Source organism: Protobothrops mucrosquamatus, unplaced genomic scaffold (genome assembly GCF_001527695.2).
Source record: "Protobothrops mucrosquamatus isolate PMUCROS unplaced genomic scaffold, P.Mucros_1.0 scaffold27, whole genome shotgun sequence".
NCBI classification, from domain to species: Eukaryota; Metazoa; Chordata; class Lepidosauria; order Squamata; family Viperidae; genus Protobothrops; species Protobothrops mucrosquamatus.
Window position 1 is genome coordinate 392743 of NW_015386412.1, and position 20734 is coordinate 413476.

At 43.0% G+C, this 20734-nt stretch overlaps 1 protein-coding gene across 1 annotated transcript; it reads right to left on the bottom strand.

The window, feature by feature from the left end:
- Positions 1-762: 762 nt before the first annotated feature.
- ICE2 (interactor of little elongation complex ELL subunit 2) lies at positions 763-12184 on the bottom strand. The gene is made up of 13 exons (XM_029283148.1): positions 11935-12184; positions 11702-11821; positions 11352-11486; positions 10180-10305; positions 9129-9288; positions 8344-8513; positions 7213-8119; positions 6710-6873; positions 5730-5859; positions 3734-3818; positions 2652-2702; positions 1734-1992; positions 763-963 (listed from the first exon to the last, which is right to left on the bottom strand). The coding sequence occupies exons 2-13, from the start codon at positions 11816-11818 to the stop codon at positions 763-765; spliced, it is 2505 nt and encodes an 834-aa protein (XP_029138981.1). The 5' UTR covers positions 11819-11821; positions 11935-12184.
- Between the last annotated feature and the right edge of the window lie 8550 nt (positions 12185-20734).

Consider the following 20734-nt stretch of genomic DNA (forward strand, 5'->3'; position numbering starts at 1 on the left):
AGGCTGGGCGCCCGTTTTAAACCCTCAAAACATCCAAATGCATTTGGTCTTCGGGTGATGGCCTGTGCCTGAGGACCAAGGGAGGAGCCTTGGGAGACCCTTAACAACTCTAAAAAACTATATTTAAATTTAAAAACTGTGGGCGTTTCCCGACATTCCTGCAACCTGCAGAAAAGGGCAGTTTTAAAGGGAAACTCAAACTAAGATCTGTTCTCTTCCACCTCCGCCCCAGCTGCCCAAAAAAAGAGTAGAACTGCCCATTTTAACAGAAATCTACGTGGGGCTTGGTTTTCACCCAGTAACGTTACTGGGAACAGACGGCAACATAAAAGCAGTTCTGATGGTTCAGAGTTGGCTGCTCTCCTTCCCGGGTTGCTTCATGCACTTTCAGTGCAGGAGGCTTTCTTTGAAGACGTTTCACTTCTCATCCAAGAAGCTTCTTCAGCTCTGACTGACTTCCATCCTCCACCATCCGGTCAGAGCTGAAGAAACCTCTTGGATGAGAAGCGAAACGTCTTCAAAGAAAAACAAGGAAGTCCAGCTGCCTCCTGAAAAAGCACCTTTGGGACAACCAGGACCTGGACGACAGAGACTCTCCGTAGACTCTCAGCGCAGGAGAAACTCCTCCGATGCTCCCCTTAAGTACCGGAGACGCGGAAAGGTTTCCTGGCCACTCTGCCCGGCCTGATGGAGTTGCCCACCACCTTCTTCGTTCACTGAAGAAGCTTTTTTGCCGAGAAAGACTGCCGTTCCCGCTGACAACTAAGTCATGTGGCCTCGGTTGGTGCGCTTCTTTTTCCAGAATTTCCGGTTTGGGCCTTGATTTTCTGGCCTGGAGCCCTTGTTCTGCGCAGTCCCAGGCTTCTTTCTTGGGGGCTCAGCCTGCAGGGAACCGACCCTGGCTTCCATGGAGACTGGCCCTCGGGGGCTGGGTGTGGCGGAGAAAGCTTTGGTCCTGCTCATCTAGGAGTCAGAAAGGGGGGAGAAAGAGGGAACAGCTTCAAAGTGGGTGAAAGCTGGGGAGCTTAAGTTCCTGCCAGAATTGGTTAAAGTGCAGTCACCCTGAATCCCGGGAAACCTTTTCCCTTTTGCTGTTCTGCTCCTCAGTGAAAACAATCCACCCCGATTAAGTTAATTATGCGTACAGTGACAACACAGCCCTTATTGTAAAGGACAACCCTGTATTTCAGAAAAAACAGTCCTCTTGAGTTAGTTATTTTCTTGGCTTTGTTCTTGAATTTTCCTTTGCAAAGTGGTAAAAATGTGTTTATTTTTATCCTTACGAACCTCTTTCAGAGTTGCCCCTTTTGTAGGTTTGTGCTCCATGAAAATATGGTCGCTGTGCATACATGATATTGTTCTGAAGGAGCTACGCAGGGCAGTGAGGGCTTCTGTATCGCTCGGGCGGTATTATCTGCACCCCCCTTCCTGAACCTCTAGGAGAGGGGTCTCCAGCCTTGGCAACTTGGCTGAGGAATTCTGGGAGTTGAGGTCCACAAGTCTTAAAGTGGCCCAGGCTGGAGACCCCTGCTCTAAGATTTCTCCCTCATCCCTATTTGCAGAACTCCTGACGGAAGTATTCAAATGTCTTCCAGAATTACTTTGAAGGATGATAAAGAGGCCCGTTTCGAAAAGTAACATCTGTGGGAAAGGTGTTATAATAAAAAGTGGAACCCCATTCTCACGTGGGGTGGCTAAACTCCAAAGGGTTCTCCCAAATGATCCTTTCTCACCTTCCACTTCCTGGCACCCTCATCCGGCATCGGTGGGAAAGTGCAGGGGACGCGGCCCTGAGCAAAGTGATGCGGCAGAGGGAGGTTGGGGTCGAGGGGGACCCAGGGCACAGAGAGGGCAGCCGGGGTGGGCGGCAGGCCGGCGTGAGCAGCGTGCAGGTTGTACATTGCCCGAGTGGAAATTCCGTCCGAGCTCTTGTAGATGGACACTGAGGAGTCTCCCGCCAGGTGAGCCAAGAGGTAAGAGCCTTCCTGCAAGCTGACAACAGCACAGCCATTACAAACCGATGCCAAATCCGCAGGCCCTTTTCTGCAGCGGCCCTTTCTGTGGAACGTCCTTCCTTCGGAGGCCACAGTGGCCCCAACCCTTCCATAAAGCTCCAAAACCCTGGCTCGGCTCCTGACCCTGTGGTGCTGCGTGGGCCAAGGGCCCTGCCTCCCGGCTGCACAGTTAATGGGCCAGGTAGCTCGCTTTTGGATGCACCTTGAATTAGATATTTTAATGTTTTTTTTTTACTGTTTTAATGCTTCTTACTGTTTTTATTGTTTTAATATGTTTTTTAAATTTTAATTGTTAACGTACATTTTGATTTGTGAGCCGCCCAGAGTCTTTTGCTGAGATGGGCAGATACAGAAATGAAAATGAAAATTGATCGATCAGTCAGTCTGCTCCCCCTGGCTCTGTCAGACACAAACTGCCTCCTTCGCACCTTGTCACCGGATCATGCGGTTTTGAACGTGTGCGAGGATGATGATCCAGACCTGATTCGGATCTTTCCTCCTTATCCCAAGTTCCAAGTGTTGGCTACGAGCTTCCCAGCACTGGATCCTGGAGTCCTGGATCTCTCCTTAGTTTAAATCGTTTGTTACGCACAACACAAAGAAAGAAAGAAGGAACAGAGGAAGCCACATACGTACCCAGCCACTTTCTTCAAGATGTTTTGGAGAATATGTAATGAATTGGTTGGCCTGTGGGGGAAGAAGAGCATTCAGAAGCCACAAAATAATTAGGGGAAAATTAATGCATTATGTAAACATCGCAACTGCTGTTTGTTCAAGAGATAAACAGACATGCAGGAATCTGAAAGGTTTGTGGATCCCAGTGGTGCCCTCTTTCTTGGAGCGCCCAGGCACAAGCCGGTGAGAGGTCAGACTCGATCAGCTGTTTAAGTTATTTCAAATCCATTCCGTGCAGCTGCAGAATGTGTGGATAAGCCATGAAACATGGCATTTGACAGGAAGTGCAACATCCTCAACTGTCAGCCACTTTCAGAGGCACGAAGTTCCTAAACCTCCTGACTCAAAAGAGAGTTTGAGAAATCCCTGGACTTTGTCAACTCTCATTCCGCAAAGCGATCCAAGAATGAAAGCTTTGGGGAGGATCGGAGAATCTCTACTGTAAAGGAAAAGGGCCAGATAACAAAAGGCCCTCCTCTGATTAACCTTGGCTCAGGAGACCAGGCACACAGGTGGTCCCTGACTTACGACCAGTCACTTAGCGGCTGTTCCAGTTTACAACAAAACCCCCAAAAGGTATTTACAACCCAGATTTGAAGTTCCGATAGCTGACAGCCCCGCCCCCTAAAAAAATCTGGTTTATGAGTAGTGCGTTCACTTAATGACCACTGCAAAAAAGTTGTAAAATTGGGTGTGGTCATATGATGACGCACTTAATAACGAGATCATGCTTCCGGGCTCAGTTATGGTCATAAAGCCAAGTCCAAATATTAGTAGCTCGCTTATGCATAAAATTCCTATCTAAACGATCAATCAACGAAAAACTAACAGAGAGTTGAGTATTTGTAGACCAAGGAGAGAAGATCATACAACTAAGTGATTTTTATTTTTTTAAAAAGCCCATGATTTCAACTGCATTTGCTGGAAGAAAAATACTTAAATGTAGAAAGAGGAACTAATGGTTAGGGAGCCCTGTAAGTCAACCTTTCTATTATGGGAAGTTTGCTTGTTTGTTGCATTTATTTGTCACCCATTTTACTTACTTAAATGTGCCGAATCGTTTTTCCAACGCCTTCCCAGTCAGCCGCTCAAGCAGGAAGACGCGTGAAGTGAGGGCATCGATGTGACCTAAAGGAAAGAGACATTTTCCCAAACGGAAATGAAGAAACGGCAAAGCAGGAGACACCACAGCTTAGGCTAAAATGAAATCGTGACAACATCGGAACTTGAAACAAAAGGAAAGTCAGACATAATTCGGAGGCTAAGCTCACCTATCACCCTAGTTATGTCGCCATGAACTCAGAGAGCAAAATGGACATCGCCAACAAATTTGGAGTGCTTGGGTATGGTTAGAAAGGCATTGACTTTTCTAGCCTGCCCTATCTATCTTTCGTGGTAAGATACATGGGAAAATCCCATTGGAGGAAAATTCCACTTAGGGTTAGGTCACCATGAACTCGGAGAGCAAAATGGACATTGCCAACAAATTCGGAGTGCTTCGGTATGGTTAGGAGGGCATTGACTTTTCTAGCCTGTCCTATCTACGTTTCCTGGTAAAATCGCATTGGAGGAAAATTCCACTTAGGGCAGTGATGGCAAAACTTTTAGAGACCGAGTGCCCAAACTACAACCCAAAACCCACTTATGTATCGTCGGGTGCCGGGTGGGTGTGGCCCATTGGATGGGCGTGGCTGCGGTGGTAATCGCAGACTGGGTGGGATAAAAAGTTCAATCAATCAATTCCAACTTTGCAAGATCTTTTTTTTTCCCACAAGAACTTGAAATTGATTGATTGCACTTTTTTTTTTTTTTGCACACGGCAGCGGAGGCCTACAGCGAAAAGGTTTTATAAAACCCAGCTGAAGGTCTAGCACTGGGGTGACGACGTGCACCTGTGGCACGCGTTCCATAGGTTCGCCACCACGGCCCTAGCCTATCAGTTGCCATATACTGTGGTTTATCCCATCAACCCTGGTTAGGATGATGCATGCACTAGGCCTGAAAAGTAAAGAGCGCTTCAAAAGGGTATTTAAATCATTTAAACCAGGGGTCTCCAACCTTGGCACCTTTAAGACTTGTGGACTTGAAGTCCACAAGTCTTAAAGCTGCCAAGGTTGGGGACCTCTGATTTAAACCATCCTGTATATTACTCAGAAAACGGCCCATTCCTGGGTGTGGCTGAACTAGACTCAAGTTAGATTTTTCGGTCTAAGGTTAAGGTCTAGGGAGAGCACAACTCCCTCCAAACTGAGGCTGACTTCAGACACCCTCCATCTGATGCAGCAAACTACTCAGAGGCTCATTTCTCAGTGGCAGCAGCACAGAAGGGGCACTCCCCAGCTTGGACCGTTAGGGATTTTACTGCTGTTGCTTTAATTGCTCTGGAAGAGGCTTTGATATGAGCCACAAGGTAGGAGTTACCACGATATCATCGGCTGCTTTGAGACAAACATTTCATCATTGTGTTAATTATCTCCGCGGCATCTGCCTTCCGTTTCATCCGATGTATCTGCCAAGTTCAGTATATTCAAAACCACCCTATTTTTGAAAGAATTACTGGAACACTACAGATCGCTCTCGACTTACAACCGTTTGTTTAGTGACTGTTTGAAGTTACAACGGCACTGAAAAAAGTGACTTGTGCTTTTCACACTTACGACCTTTGCAGCGTCCCCGTGGTCATGGGATCAAAATCTGGATGCTTGGCAACTGACTCATATTTATGACGGGCTGCCTTGTCTTGGGGTCATGGGATCCCGTTTTACGACCTTCTGTCAAGCAAAGTCAATGGGGAAGCCAGACTCACTTAACAACCGTGTTACTCGTTTTAACAACTGCAGGGATTCCTGTAAGAACTGTGACAAGCAAGGTTGTAAAATGGAACCAATTTCACTTAAGACATGTCTCGTTAGCAACAGAAACGATGAGCTCAGTTTCGGTCGTAAGTCAAGGACCACCTGTACCACAGTCAGGTGCATAAAACCATTGGCAGGAAGGACATTGTGCAAAAAAAAAAAAAGAGTCTGAAGATTCACTGACCCACGGTGAAGGAAGTATTGGAATGTAACAAGCTTTCCGTCCAGAGTCGACAGACTTCGTCTTCCGTGAAGGTTTCTGCTCCGTAGAAGGCCTGGTATTCTAACTTTGGCAACACGTAAACAGGAAAGTGCTAGAAAACAAACGCCTGAAGTTAAGCCAAAGCTTTTCCACTTCAAAGCGTTTTCAGTCTGTCTACTGAGCGGAAAAGCAAAACGTAAATCTCATCCGTTGCTAGGACCTGAGATCAGCTATTTACAGCTACAAGTAAGAAAGCAATGACCTTTTAGAGAATTATTGTTTATCGATAATAGGAAAGTCAAGCATCTGAATTATACTGTTAGGGATCATCCGGAAAGCTTCTTCCTCAGCCAATTTTTGTTTTTTTTCCTATTCTAGAGAAAGGAGAGGAGACGGCCGTTTCCTGTTCATTTATGAAGCTGAAATTGGGCTGGGCGGTGGCTCAAACTCTCCGAAACAAGAAACGTACCTCCTACACGAGCCTTCAGGAGAAATCCTAAAGGTTGCACAGGTGAGCAAGTATGAAGTCAAAGACAGAATCCTAGCCTATACTACTCACCCCGGAACAGACTGCCAAGACTACAGCAGTAAAAAAATGACCCAAGAACCAACAACATTCACTCCTATTTCTTGCAAATCCAGGAGAGACTTGTAAGAATTCTCCCACTTTTAGAAATCCAGGGAAAAAAAAAGATGATGAATCATAGAGGAGAGCCCTACAAACTCAGCTTAAAGGAATACCCACGTTGCAAACCTTCTGCCAACAATTCTTTCTCTCTTAATGTAGGGCTTACGAACTCTCTCTCCTCACATTTGATCCCCTGGAAGAAATGGTTCATGCACATGACCGCAAGTATAATGACCACAGCAGGAATCCAGCATCGGAGCTGGCTAAAACCTAAACCAACTGAAGCATGACGTATCCCCCCAAAGACATCCTCCCACCCAACAAGAGAACCTACCCTCCTGAATTTTGCCTTTTTCTGATGGGGTCTCAACTCCGTTTTCTGGATGGTGGTGCGCACCAAGAGCAGCATGTCCTCCAAGCTGTACAATTTGTAGACCAGGTTGCCATGCTGAGGAGGTTCGTAGTCGGCTGCGTCTTCGGCTGCATCCCAGAGCATCCCTTTCAGGAAAGACGGGGGTTTTGCTGACTTTTGTGCACAAAGAGGCTTCACCCATTAATGGATTTTTTCTCCCCAGTACGAAATTCCCTTGAATTCTGAACAAAGAATGAACTGTGTACACACATACCAGAAATGTTTACAGCAGTGTGGCAACTTTACGATGGGTGGACTTCAGCTTCCAGAATTCCTCAGACAGCTTAGCTGGGGAATCTTGGGAACTGAAGTCCACCCATCTCAAAGTTGAACTCTGGGAGTTGAAGTCCACCCATCTCAAAGTTGGCAAGCTTGCAAAACATGGGTTTCCAGCTACAGCCTAGCTACAGCCTCACGTAGCCTACCTTTCTGAGGCCCCTGGTAATAGGTTGCCCAGGTAAACTTGGGGGAGGCGCCTGTATTTGTTACGGTATTTTGTCCCGGCTCCGCGACTGAAGATGCCAAGGGGAGAGAATGGGCATCTGCCTGGCCTTGGGTAGGATTCAAACTCCTTGCCCTGGTTGCCAGCAGGTGCCCCTGACAATTTGGAGATGGGGGTTTCAGCAGCTTGGTTTGCATTTTCAAAATCTGCCCCAGGGGATCGATTTCCTGGGATAACCGCGGGGGAGGCTTGCAGGGAGCATTCTTGCTGTGCATCTCTGAAGACCCGGCTGGTTTTTCTGACGGGGCCTGTCCAGGGCTGGGTGAAGGAGGAGCAGGTCCTCCAGGGCCGGAGGTGGAAGTAACCGCCCCAGGTTCAGACCCGTGGCCAGCTTCGCATTCTGCGTCGATGATCAGATGTTCCCCATCCGTGTCACTGCTGCAGGACAGGGCAGGGGACCGGACGTCTTCAGCAGTTCCTTCACTGAGATTACGATTTTTATCTGAAGAAGCGATCAAGAAATTGGGGTCCAGACTTCTGCCCTCTGGCTCCGTTTCCATTGGCTTGAACGTTTCACCCGATGAGTTTCCCTCGCTATCCAAATCCAGAAGATTCCTTCCTGAGGGCGATGCCTTCCCGCTGCTAGACGCCGTTTCCCGCTCCTGCGCTTCGCTCCTCCCTTCCCGACCTTTTTCCGTTTTCAGGTGCACCGGTAAGAGTGCAGACCATCCGGCCGGCTTTGCAGGAGCGACCTCAGCTGGAGACGCGCTCAGAGGCTTTGCGGCCGAGGCAAAGCTCTCCAGTTCTGTGACGTCCGTATCAAAGTCCAGGTCTGCAGAAATGGATTCCGGCAAGGGTCTGCCTGGGCAGGTCTTAAGCCCTGTTCCCGGCTGGGAGAGAGAGAGAGAGAAAAATGGGGATAAGTCTGGATACGCACGTTGTGTCAGTTTCATCGCAAGCCAGGTCTTGAAGGCTTCAATTGCCAATATTCTTTTTTATTATTATTTTAAAAGCAAGCTTCTTATCCTATGAAATTCAGGCAAAGGTTCTTTTAGTACTTCAAACAAAAAAACAAAAACAAAAAAAAAACAAACCAAACAGGACTGAAACTCACCGACTCTTCTGATGGCTTGTCTAGTATCACAGCCCGAGCTACAATACTGGACTGCTTTGTCATATGAAAATCTGCCAGGAATTCGTGAAAAAAATGGTTCTTTTCCCTCACCGTCATCTCCTTCTTAGGGAGCGGGGGGTCGATGTAGGCCACTCTGACTGGTTTCAGACCTTTTGGAGAAAAAAGTTGATTTTCACTTTTTTTTAATGGCGAAGGATAATTACTTTTCAGCTAAATATGGAAGCACAAGCAATAAAATTTCCCACATAATAAGAACTGGATTCGCCTTCCCAAAACTTTTTTTTAAACCATCATTAGTTGGAAGGAGATAAACAGGCAATAAACCGTAAATAGAGGTTGTTTTAATCACTACATGGAGTCTTTCTGTGTGAAATAAATACACAGAATAATAAAAATCTAGAATAAACTAACTGTACTCTCTATAGTTAATGTTCAACATTAAAAAGAAACTGTGAAGCAACGTATTGTTTGTTCTTCCTAATCAGTTTCCTATTCTTTGCTACAAGATCAACAGTCATTTGTATAAAAAGTAATCACAATTGTTTGCTTTTCTTTCCAGACAAGTGCAACACTTAAGCAAAACTATTCTGCTCAGAATTAAGCGTAATTCCAAAGTTCAATGGGACTCCCTATCAGGAAGATTGGACCAGTAATCAGGAAAATGAAAATACCTGCAGGCTATTTGGCTCATTGTAAACTTCTAGTGATGAGGCCGATCCTCACTTAGAGATAACTTGCCCAAGTCAGCATCAGATCAAACTCACCACCAAGAGAAACTGTTTTCACAGACACAGGAAGCTCCCACTGCTGCTTATAATCCAGACCATGATTGTTCAACAGCGTATACAAGGATTCCTCCGTCAGGACCACCTGAGGACAGTATTTGGCAGCCAGTCTTTCAGCATTTGGATCGGTGCTAACATCCTTTACAAATAAATGGAAATGATGAGATAATAAATTGTAAATTAGACTGAACCAAATTATATGATTACACTATTAAGGTTGAAGAATTAACTGATGTCCCAGAGGTATTTTTAGCACACATGATAAAAGTAGGCAAACATGACTATTTATACATCTGTGCCCTTAAGAATCAAAAGTCTCTTTGTTCCGGCATGAATTGGACTTTTAGTGAAGCCTGCATCCTGATGAAATACTGCCCTCCTTATACAAATATCTCACTCTTACCTATACATGCGTGGGTGTGTTCGTGTGTGTTTAGAGATATCTTAAACTGTAGCGGTTGCTAAAGTCACCATTTCCCCATGGAATAATGTTTATATTTATTACTCGCTGCCTAAGAATCTCCCTAAACCGGCTCTGCAGCAGCTGTTTTAGAGTACAGAGCATAATGATAATGCCGAACATATTTTTCTTCCAAACTAAAAGAATGGCAAACTCTGATATTGCTAAAAATAGAGGATATTTCTGAGTTGGGTTGAACTCAATTTAAAACAAAATTTAATCCATTAGCAAATGTTGGCTTGGTCCAAACTTAGTTTCTGCCTTGCCTATAACAAAAAGTGAAGAAGCTGAAGCCTAATTAAGTCGTTCTCCTGATCAGGAAGAGAAAGGAACCTCAACTTCACACCAGCTTACGGCTCATTCACGCAGCGCCATAGCGCGCTGACATGTGAATTATTTCTTTTGGATCGCTTTTTTTAAAGAACGGCTTCAAAACTCACTGCAAAGAGAATTCTGAGAAACAAGGGGAGCTATTAAAGTGGAAAGAAGACGCAACAGCCATCAGGAATAGTTAATGCACAAACGTGATTAAAATAGCGCAACACATGGCTTGCCTGATTGCATCCTTACATTGTGCAGCTGGGCAGCACGGTGCTCCGGAGTCCCACAGAGTAGTTCACGCTTAGATTTATCAGCAGGAAAATTAATCGATGCTGGCAGCTTAGGGAAGAATCGCTTAACAAGGTGCACCATTCCCTTGGAAGAGAGAAAAAATATATTTTTAATGTTAATACCTTTGGTTGAATGGCTGTCCAAGGAAGAAGCCACCTAGGCCTACATCCTGGGCACACCTGGAGGGTCAAATAGAAGGTCAGCCTCCCAAATCTCCAAGCAGGGCTAGAAATCATTCTTCCTTAAGAAAAGGGAGAAGCAAGCCTGGGTCACAAACATCCAGTAAACCACTAGAGCGGCGTTTCTCAGTTTCAGCAGCTTTAAGATGGGTGGACGTCAACTCCCAGAATTCCCCAGCCACAGTTGAAGTCCACAAGTCTTAAACATGCCAAGGTTGGGGACCCCTGCACTAGTGGATAGCAAAGGCTTTGTTTTTACTGTCATCTTGTGGTCTTACGGATTTCTACAGGACAGGTAGTCCTCAACTTATGACCTGCGCCTTTTTCGCCGAGCCCTGAAGGCTCATCTATTCCGTGCGGCCGGCCTGGCGTAGTTTGATTATGTTTTAGTGGGGGTTTTGTATGGGGCATTTTTAGAGCAGGCCTGTTATTTAATTTGATTTTAGACAGAAATTTGTGTATATTTATTGTGGTTTTTATTATCGCCTGTTCACCGCCTGAGTCCCGTAAGGGAGATAGGGCGGTATATAAATTCAATAAATAATAATAATAATAATAATAATAATAATAATAATAATAATAATAATAAGACATTAAGTGAGTCACCACATGACCAGACCCAAATGTACAACATTTTTTGCAGAGGTCATAAAGCGAACATGGCAAAAGCTGCGACTATTAGGCAAATCCATTTTACCCAATGGCATTCCCCCCCACCCCAAAACTGCAAGTTTAACACCAGAAACTGGCAAAAAACATCAAAAAATTTAAAGGTTAAACTACTTGCCAAATGCGATTGCATGACTGCAAGATGTATGTGTTGGAATTACTAAGTGGCTTTTTTTTTGGGGGGGGGGGTGTCCCACCATAACTTAGAACAGTCGCTTAAGTGTAAATTATTTGTATCCCTCAAGAAGATACTAAGGTAGGTGCAATTCCAGGGGAGCTCACCAAGGCAAGAAGAGTTTTCTCAAACTTGAGGGTCAATTCTCTATTAAATCGTCCGCCCATGAGGCTGGTCACTTCGTGGAGAGAATACCACTCAGGGTAATTCTTCACATAACCCACACGAGCGCTCAGAAAATCCTCAAGAAAAGAGAGAGAAAAAGACTATGTTTTTTAAACGTGTCTTGAAATGTTTATATTTCTCCATCATGAAGCAGCTTCTGCACAGAACGCATTTCTTTTCCGTTTTCTTTAAATTAACCGATCTATGAAAAACCCAACGATTTACTATTATTTTAGAAGCAGAGGGCTTCTCTATTCCTGGAAAAGGTAGCAGAGCCATCTTTTAATATTACCTTGGTGTAAATCAATGCATCTTCAGAGATGTCACTGTAATCTTTAGAACAGCTTCTAGCAGCGTTCTGGGCGAATTTCAAGAATTCTGCAACTTCTTTGCTGACAAATTCTTTCATTTGCTGTAACACATGTAATAGTGGTAGTTTTTAAGTCCTAATTCTCTTAGACATTTGCTATTACACTACCTCCATAACAGACTAGAAAAAAAGGAAAAAAGATACGAAGCACTTACCAGATACTGTGTGTAATTTCTTTGCTGAGACCAGTGCAAGAGGTTTGGGTCGGCATTTAAATATTCAGACAAAAGAAATAAGTATCTTCTTTGCTCTTTCTCAGACAGGCTGGAAACATAAGGGTAGGGGACCCTGGGCTCCTGGGGAGGGGGGGCCACAAGAGGCTCGGCTTTCACTCTAGACTGTTGGCCAGGCTGCTGCTTCTTTTCGGGTCCCGAGCTTGGCGCAGCCACTTTCTTCTCAGAGTGCCTGAAACAGACAGAGCCACCTTCGGCTGTAGGCAAGCCATCTCAATTCCCGTCCAACCAGGAGCAAGTTGCACACTGTTATTACAGAGAGTCCCCGACTTACAACCACAAATGAGCCCAAAATTTCCATTGCTAAGCGAGACATTTGTTAAGTGATTTTGCCACATTTTATAACCTTTCTTGCCACCGTTAAGTGAAACACTACAGTTGTTAAATTAGTAACACAGTTGTTACGTGAACCTGGCTTCCCCACTGACTTTACTTGTCAGGTCATAAATGTGAGGCAGTTGCCAAGCGTCTGGATTTTGATCCCATGTCCATAGGGATGCTGCAATTGTTGTAAGTGTGAAAAATTGTCACAAGTCACTTTTTTCAGTGCCGTTGTTCTTTGAACGTCCACTAAATGAACTTTGATGACTACTTGTACACAGTTCTGACGCTTATTTTTCTTTTTCATTCTGGCCAAAACAGGCAAGGAGTCTTCGGATTCACTCCCCCAATCTTAAAGACAGCGTTTACTTAAAAGGAAAAATGCTTTAGTTACAGATGTGAACCACTGGTTGGGACAATCTCTTAACTCCCTTTTATTTACCTTTGAAATCTCGCCTACATCGTGATGTATTCCTGCCCTCAGACAAGAACATTTGAGTTCAGTACAAACGGCTGGCAGGAAACAGGGCTGACCCTACGGCCATTTAGGAGCAGGTACAAATAACATTAAAAAGTCATTTTCTTCCAGCAGCCCAAACCACTTCCCATCATTCTTCAAACTCTTTTCAGCACATCTTGACATCTGATGGGGTGCTCTGAGTGTGTGTGTTTGTGTGTGTGTGAATCTTCTAAAGCCGCTGTGATTGCAAAGAATTTGCTTTGTGGTTTTGTGCATCCTGCACACTTCCCGAGGAGTCATGACTGGTCCCACAAGCTCCAACTCTCAATGCGCAATGAGCTCGCTCTGTGTTTCGACTCTGTTGAAACGCATGATAAAGTCACAGGCACATTTGGGATGAACTAAGTGAAGCCTTAACTGCTGACCTAGTCAAAAAAGAAAATCTTGAATTGCGTCCCAAGAAAGGTCTCGGCAGCATTGTCTCTACCTCTCTTAATAACACCACCCGGCCGTCTCTCGGAATGAAGGAACGTGTCCATCCGCCTGGTACGAACTGGCAAATTTAATTAAGCCGTTCTCCGAAGGAGATGCTGACTCAGCCAGGCTCGGCAAGCAGAAGCATCAAGCAACTTGAGCAGCTTAAATTAGCGCCTTTGATGGAGAAGGGGGAAGCGGCCCATCAGGAGAGGTCAGCAGCTGGGGGGGGGGAATGTCCAAGCCCTCCCCCACACAGAATGAAAGCCAAAGTTGGCCTTTGCTGCCTCTTTCCCACTGCATCACCACTGGGGTCTTATTTAAAGCCCTCCTTAATTCAAGGGAGAAAAGATCTTGGAAAAGAGGAACAAAAGATCTTGGAAAAGAGGAACAAACACCTCCTAATGCTTAGGAAAGCATTAAGCATTGACTAATACCTTTCTGATAATGACATTAGTTCGGAGAGGGTCGGAGCCAGAGAGTATTTCTCATAAAGATCTCGAGAGAAATACACATCGTGCCCATTTTGAGGGGGGGTGTCCCTAGGGTGGAAGGAAAAAGAAAACAGTCACATTTATAAAAAATTTAACAGCATCAAAGGTACGTCAAGATAAGATTTATTGTCATTTTTTTTACTGTGGGCACAACATCACAAATCAAAAATGAAATTTAGTTTAGTCAAATTTAGTCAAAATGAGAAGGGTGAATTTTTAACTGGCAGGAGAGGTCAGCCAATGATCCTGGATTGATTGATATCCCATTTTTTAGACTGCCCCACTCCAAAATAAAGAAGATATCAATAAATAAAATTATTTTTAGATACAATGTATGTCTTGGAATAGGGCTGTATTAAAAAAACAAGGGGGTAATTCATCAATCAATATTAATTTTTACTTTTTCAATGCTTCTTACTGTTTTAAAATGTTTTTTTAAGATTTTAATTGTAATATATGTTTTACATTGGGAACTGCCCAGAATCATTTGCTGAGATGGGTGGCTATAGAAATCAAATCAAAAAATTTGCTAGACAAACGTATACAACACACACACACACACGTGTTTTTTTTTGTTTTTTTTAAACGCATCCCCCAAACAAAAGGGAAAGAGTCAGCTCTTTCGTGATGGGCAACTAAATCATTTTACTTATAATGAGATTATATAAACCACCTTGCAGTGTATTATAACTGATTGTGGGGCTTTGCTTCCACCCCCAGCAGCGACGGGGAGGATGGGAAGTGTAGTCTGACCATAGGGGAAGGCGGGTTTTTTTTGGGGGGGGGAGATGAGGGTTTACGTCTCCCTCCCCCAAAAATGCATTTAATGGGGTTGACACAAAATATATTTATTTTAAAAAGGTGTCTTTCCCTTCGGGCACGATCCATTTCCAGCTTCTGTGGCTCTTTAGAGCTAGGGAAGGAGGGGGCACCCTGTACATGCCCAGAGGCTCGCTTTCCTCCCCGTCCCCGCGCACACTCCGGGGGTCTGGGTCCACAAGGCATGTCAGGGCACGGTCCTGCTCCCTCCCACCACCCCCAAAGGCCCCCGACGGAGCCCCGCGGTCCCACTTACCAGCGCAGCGTCATCCAACCAGGAACCGCCATCTTGAGCCTGGCCCGCCGCCACTTGCCTTGCGTCTACCCGTCCTGGTGGCAAGTGTCAGCAAGCCCCGCCCCAAGCTCCGGGAATGACCAATCCACGGAGTGGACCTCGCCACGAAGCCCCGCCCGGGAAGCAAACTGTCCAATCAGAGGGTGGAGAGGAAGGACGTGTAGAGAGGAACTTGACGCCGTCTTTTCAGCAAGCGTTTCGAATGGGAAGCAAATAACGTGGGTTTTTCTTCCATGCGGATCAATAAATATGGGCTTGCAGATTTAGGAATAAATCTGAATCTTTGGCATTAGCACCTTCGAAACAGCAAGAAAATCAGATTGCAATAGCAATAAATAGCATCCTGCTAGAAGTCACCTTGTCTCAACCTTGGCAACTTTGAAAATGGGTGGACTTCAATTCCCAGAATTCCCTAGCCAGCTTTGCTTTGCTTTGCTGGCTGGGGTATTTTGGCAGTGGAAGTCCACCCATTTTCAAAGTTGCCAAGGTTGAAAAACACTGACCAGGAATCTGTGCCAATGATAAAACTCACCTGATTCCTCTTCTACTCCCAAAGTGGTCTCTCACTTCACTGGGGGAACTCCCTGGCGATTGAACTGTAAATCAGTTGTAAATAAAAGTGTCTGAATTGACTCACGAAATGTATACTTAGTTTTTCCTCCAGTTTTCCTAAGGACAACCTTGCAGTTCAGATTGGGCTGAGCATTAAATTGCCCCATGAGCTACGTGGGTGGAAATAGGCCAGAACCTGGTTCTCAAGCACGTTCAACTTGGGAAACCTCAGAACCAAAAAGGCAAAGTTTTAGGCATTGAGGATTGGCTGAAATGGTACAGGGTCTCCTGCCTGAACAGAGGGTTGGACTAGAAGACCTCCAAGGGCCCTTCCAACTCTGCTCTTCTGTTCTTCTTTTCTTCTGCCCTTCATTTCTTCTGAACCCCCCCCCCCCCACCACCACCACCAATCAGGTTCTGGTAGTGGAACTTGTTTGGAACCACCACCCCCCCATCAAAGCCTCATTTCCATTTTTTTTTTATCACCATTCAGTCCCAGAATCACCACATCATTCTGTCAGTGGGGGCTTTGCTTGAACCCTTAGGAAAATCCAATAAGGCACACAGGAAAAAAACGAAGAAGACAAAAGTTCCCATTAGAAGCTGAAGTTTTATTACAGGAGACCAGTACATAAAGCACATCTAAAATTGATGTGTTCAATGCACTTAATAAAGGTAATGTAATATTAAAGGTACAGGTTCTAAGTACAATATAACAACATTCATATTAGAATGAAAATCAGAGTATTTAAAAGACAACATTAAATCTCTTATTTTTACAATTGTATTTACAAAATGAGTCAAAATACTTTATTCAGGATTAGGATAAAACTGCTTGCGCCTAAGCTGTCAGGTGTAGGAGTGAATTCTAAAGAAAATCTGATTGCAGTGAAAAAAATTAGGTCATAACAGGGCAAAGACCATTAGTATTTTATTACAATATTACTTTTAATATTCATCTCAATGGCTTATACTTTTTTTATAACTAGAAAAATGGACTTATATATACTGTACACAAAAGACCACATGTTTTTGCATGTCCAGTACAGATTCATGTCAATTTGTAGGTATTTACAAAAGACTGAGCATTTCTCTCAGTGAGGTTGGTGATGTATATGTGCTTAATTCTCAGACCAATACATATTTATAATCAGCATTTATTATTTCTCAGACACTATGAGAAACATTACTTGCACAGACTTGCATAATTTATAAAACAATGAAGCCCAAACAATTAGGGATTGGTATAAAGGATGTGAAACATGGATTACACAAGTAAGAGGATCTCTGATTAAAAAGTGACCTGGACTGATAAGGGAATGAACTGTAATAATGGACTTGCATCTTTTAAAAAAGATTATATGTTTAAGAAAACCTGATCAACTGATTATTACAGATGAAGTAAATGTACGTAAGTTATTAAAATGTAGCCAGGGTGCAGATAAATTTTGATTTTTTTTTCACCCCAGAATAATGACTGGTGTATTAAATCAAAAACAGAAGCAGTGCATGGAGCTGGGACTTTAAGAGTCACTATCCTCTGTTATCAAAAAGAGTGGAAAACAAACAGCTTCTTAAATTCCTCAAAAATGTTTGCTAAAGATTTTATAACCAGTTAATAGTCCATAAAAGAGTCATAATAAATATTTCAAAATGTATTCCTCATTTTAGATATTTGATATCCATTATTGCTAAAAGAATACTGGTCCTAATTTTTTTTTTATACTGCCAATCTCAGGTGGTGGTGGTGAATTCCAGTGCCAGCTTTTGTTCAGAATTAGACCTGTCACTTGCAATGCCATGGATAACCTAGATTTGCATTTTCCAGTTTGCATTACCCTTATCTAGACTTACAGTAAACACACATTGGTGAATGGATGGGTGAATGGCCAGGACAGGAACAGAAAGGAATTGATCAGCAGCTTTATAGTAATTGTTCATTTTTCTCAGCATGTGTTGGTTTATCAGGTAATCATGCTTACAGCGCCCTCCTATGCAGATCTACTCACAACTTACTCATGGTAAGTTCAGTGAAACTTTTTCTTGAATAAATGAGGTGGAGAATCTGCACTTATTTCCTTGGGAGGAAACATTCATTGATTCAGGAAGCAGTTGCACTCAATCAAACTTACAGGGGCTTGGAAGCTCTAGGGAGAAAGATCTGATGGTCTTTGTCCGTCATCTAGAGTCACTTTGGGTGAGGTGGGCAGCCATGTTAATGCGATTAATAGATAAATTTGGACAAGAGTCCGCCAAGGAGGTTCAGAGCGGTGGCCAGACAGAGATGTTTTTAAGGAAATTAAAGAAGGCAATGACAAAACCTTTCTGTGTGGTCAGCAAGAAAATGCCTGCCCACTTCCACAGAGTTGCCAGAAATTGAATTTGGGTCAAGGGTCTTGAGGTCCTGCTGAGCTCAATAGGAGTCCCACAGAGGATGTATGAGGTTCAGGTTTTCACAAGTTTGAGGGTCTAGTAAGTGCCTTTAGTGCAATATTCATGGGGCATTCCTTATTGGGTTTACAGAGAATAGCTCATAAAAAGGTGTAGGGCAGTTCTTCACTGTTTGGCTTAGAAGCTCTGGATTCCAGTAGCAGTTTGAGACCATGGTGGACACGTTTTAACTAGGAGACCCTGCCCCACCAAGGATGGTAATATTCTCACTCACTGAGAAAGCCTACCCAGCCACTCCAAATGTGCTTGTGCTGGTAAGTTCTAGCTCAATGCACAAGAAGTCTTAGACATCTAGATTTTATTGGAGGACTAGGTCCATGTTCTGGTTCAACATGGACTCTTGGTATCACTCAGGCCATAACTTCCCCATGCTGGCTGGGGAATTCTGGGGGTTAAAATCCACAGGACACCCCTGCTTTAGATTTTAAGGATGTAATTGCAATTGGCCCATCAGATTCTGGAACTGCAAGTTCACCTGGGTTTTTCCGGATAATATTTTCAAAATAAAATACTTAAAGTTGTCCTATGGATCACCTATTGATTCCAGGACTCTCTAATTACATTATATCATTAGAATTTTGCAGTTCTCCAAATCTGCTTCTTTTAGTCCTGTGAGTATTTCAGAGCAGGGCAAGTTCAAATTAAACCCAGATCTTTTGAACAGCTGTTTTCAAAAGATTGGCAAAAACAACAAACAAAAATTCAGCCCAAATGATGGTGAATCCCTGGCATTGCAAGAACTTAATTAGGCAGGTAAAAAGAAGAGAGGAAACACTATATTGGATATCAAATATCATACCGAGGAGTTAAGTTCCTCCTGATTAAATATACGAGAGACAACTTTATAGAATTATATTATACATTTGAAGAGAAAACCATGACCCCAATTAATACTCTGATGCAGGTAATTCATTGGGCACGTGTGTAGGTGTGTATAAGGTCTATATACACCTACACACACACACACACACACACACACACATATAAATATTCCATGAAATATTCGTACAAGATCAAGTGTGGTATTGCCTAGGAATAAAACAGGGGAAGGGGTGTTTTTTGTCAAATTAACTTCTCTAGCACCACACATCCGAAAAACACAAAAGAACAGACGCTAGTTCTAAACATCTATTTCTAAAATAGAGTATATAGTAAAACAGATATTATACAGCATAATGTGGTATTTGATAAACAGATAAATATTTGCACTGCGTAGGCTTTTCTTTTTTAAATAGTATATCTTTTTATCTATAGAGAATGAACGCAAAGTAGTTATAACCATACAGGAGGTGAGCAGAACCACACGGAACAGTTAAGTAGGACTCAGAAGCTGAGACACAAAGAATGACATAACAAACCAAGCTAGAGAAAATGTATACAGGCCATTACAAGTCCTTAAATTAGTAGTAAAATAAGGAGTTGGTTGATCAAGTTTAAGAAAGCAGTAAACAAGAGATTTTGCATTTACATGCAGATGTCTACAATTGGTATGTCTTTAAATCTATGCACAAAAATCATTGTTTTATTGCTTGACATTCAGTTATGGCTAGAGTATTTTTTTTTTAACCTTTATTGTGTACTTTGGAAATAAGAATATCGTTAAAGGTGCCATAAAATGGACCGCACGGAAAACAATTTGCAAATAAACCACCTACCACTGCAATTCTTCTTGCATGTTTTTTTTTTTAAAAAAGCCTTGTCTGGGGTTTGTTAAATACGTTAAATATATTCCAAGTGGGAAAAATACTTCATCGCTTGAAGCCTCCCGTGGGCTCAAACATCCATACAAAAAACGCATCTCCACGAAAAAGGAGCAGGCAGACAGTACGATTTACACAGAGAGAAGCAGCCAGCTAATGTCCTATATTCATCAAAAGAGGGACCACTGGAGGTTTTTTTGTCTTTTTCTTACAAATTTTTTTGTTGCGTCAAAATAGAAAATTTTGGAATTAGGAAAATATATATATACAGTACCTCTGTGGTTTGTGAAATAAAATTCACGATATTGCTTATGAATTTTCTGCATTTCGAGAGGATAACACATGATTGTACGGTCCTGTGCATTTATGCATCTTCAGTAAATGAGGCGTAAAGCTGGGGGAGGGGTGAAAGAGGGATATATTCTGAATTTCAAAATCAATGGGATGAACTTCTAAGAGTAATTAAATACGTACCCTAACGATAGATTCTAAAATCTGAATGTAAATAACGATTCTTCACTTGGAGATTCAAAATGCACAGGAGCTGAGGATTTCATTTTTGGATTCAGTTGGTTTATTGCTCTGAAGAGTTAAGATTACGCCCTGCTACCCATAAAAATCCAATCGGTGGATTTATTTATTGACATAAAGTAATGATAGGTTACAGCTTACTTTATTTCTAGAGCTTCTCATATCTAATTTTATTAAAGCAACTGTAGGACTTAGCTAATGCCCACCTATAAACATGATATGCCCATATTCCTCTATGAGTTTGCATTAGAGTGGGTGATCACAAGCCAAACAAGAGTAAAATAAATGATGAAAACGAAGGATGTCCCAATAACTTTTGAGGATATAGTCACGCAGATGTTGCAGGTGCTCCAACGCTGCAGGTTTTTAAGAAGAGACTGGACAACCATTTGTCTGAAATGGTATAGGTTTCCTGCCTGAGCAGGGGGTTGGACTAGAAGACCTCCAAGGTCCCTTCCAACTCTGTTATTCTGTTCTATATCCTCAAAAGTTATTGGGACATCATTCATTAATAAACAAATAACTGATTACAGGACTTGGAATGATTTCGTAAATAGTTATTTAAAAAAAAACACACAACCACCCATAGTTATATAATGAATTTTAAATTGGTCACACAGTTATT

What these genes read in the sequence shown, in the direction of transcription:
- ICE2 (XM_029283148.1), bottom strand. Translation starts at nt 11,818, where the DNA reads ATGAAAGAATTTGTCAGCAAAGAAGTTGCAGAATTCTTGAAATTCGCC. An exon ending in ATGCATTGATTTACACCAAG is followed by an intron (nt 11,487 to 11,701) that starts GTAATATTAAAA and finishes TCTTTTCTTGAG; the next exon opens with GATTTTCTGAGCGCTCGTGT. An exon ending in ACAAGCCATCAGAAGAGTCG is followed by an intron (nt 8,120 to 8,343) that starts GTGAGTTTCAGT and finishes TCTCTCTCCCAG; the next exon opens with CCGGGAACAGGGCTTAAGAC.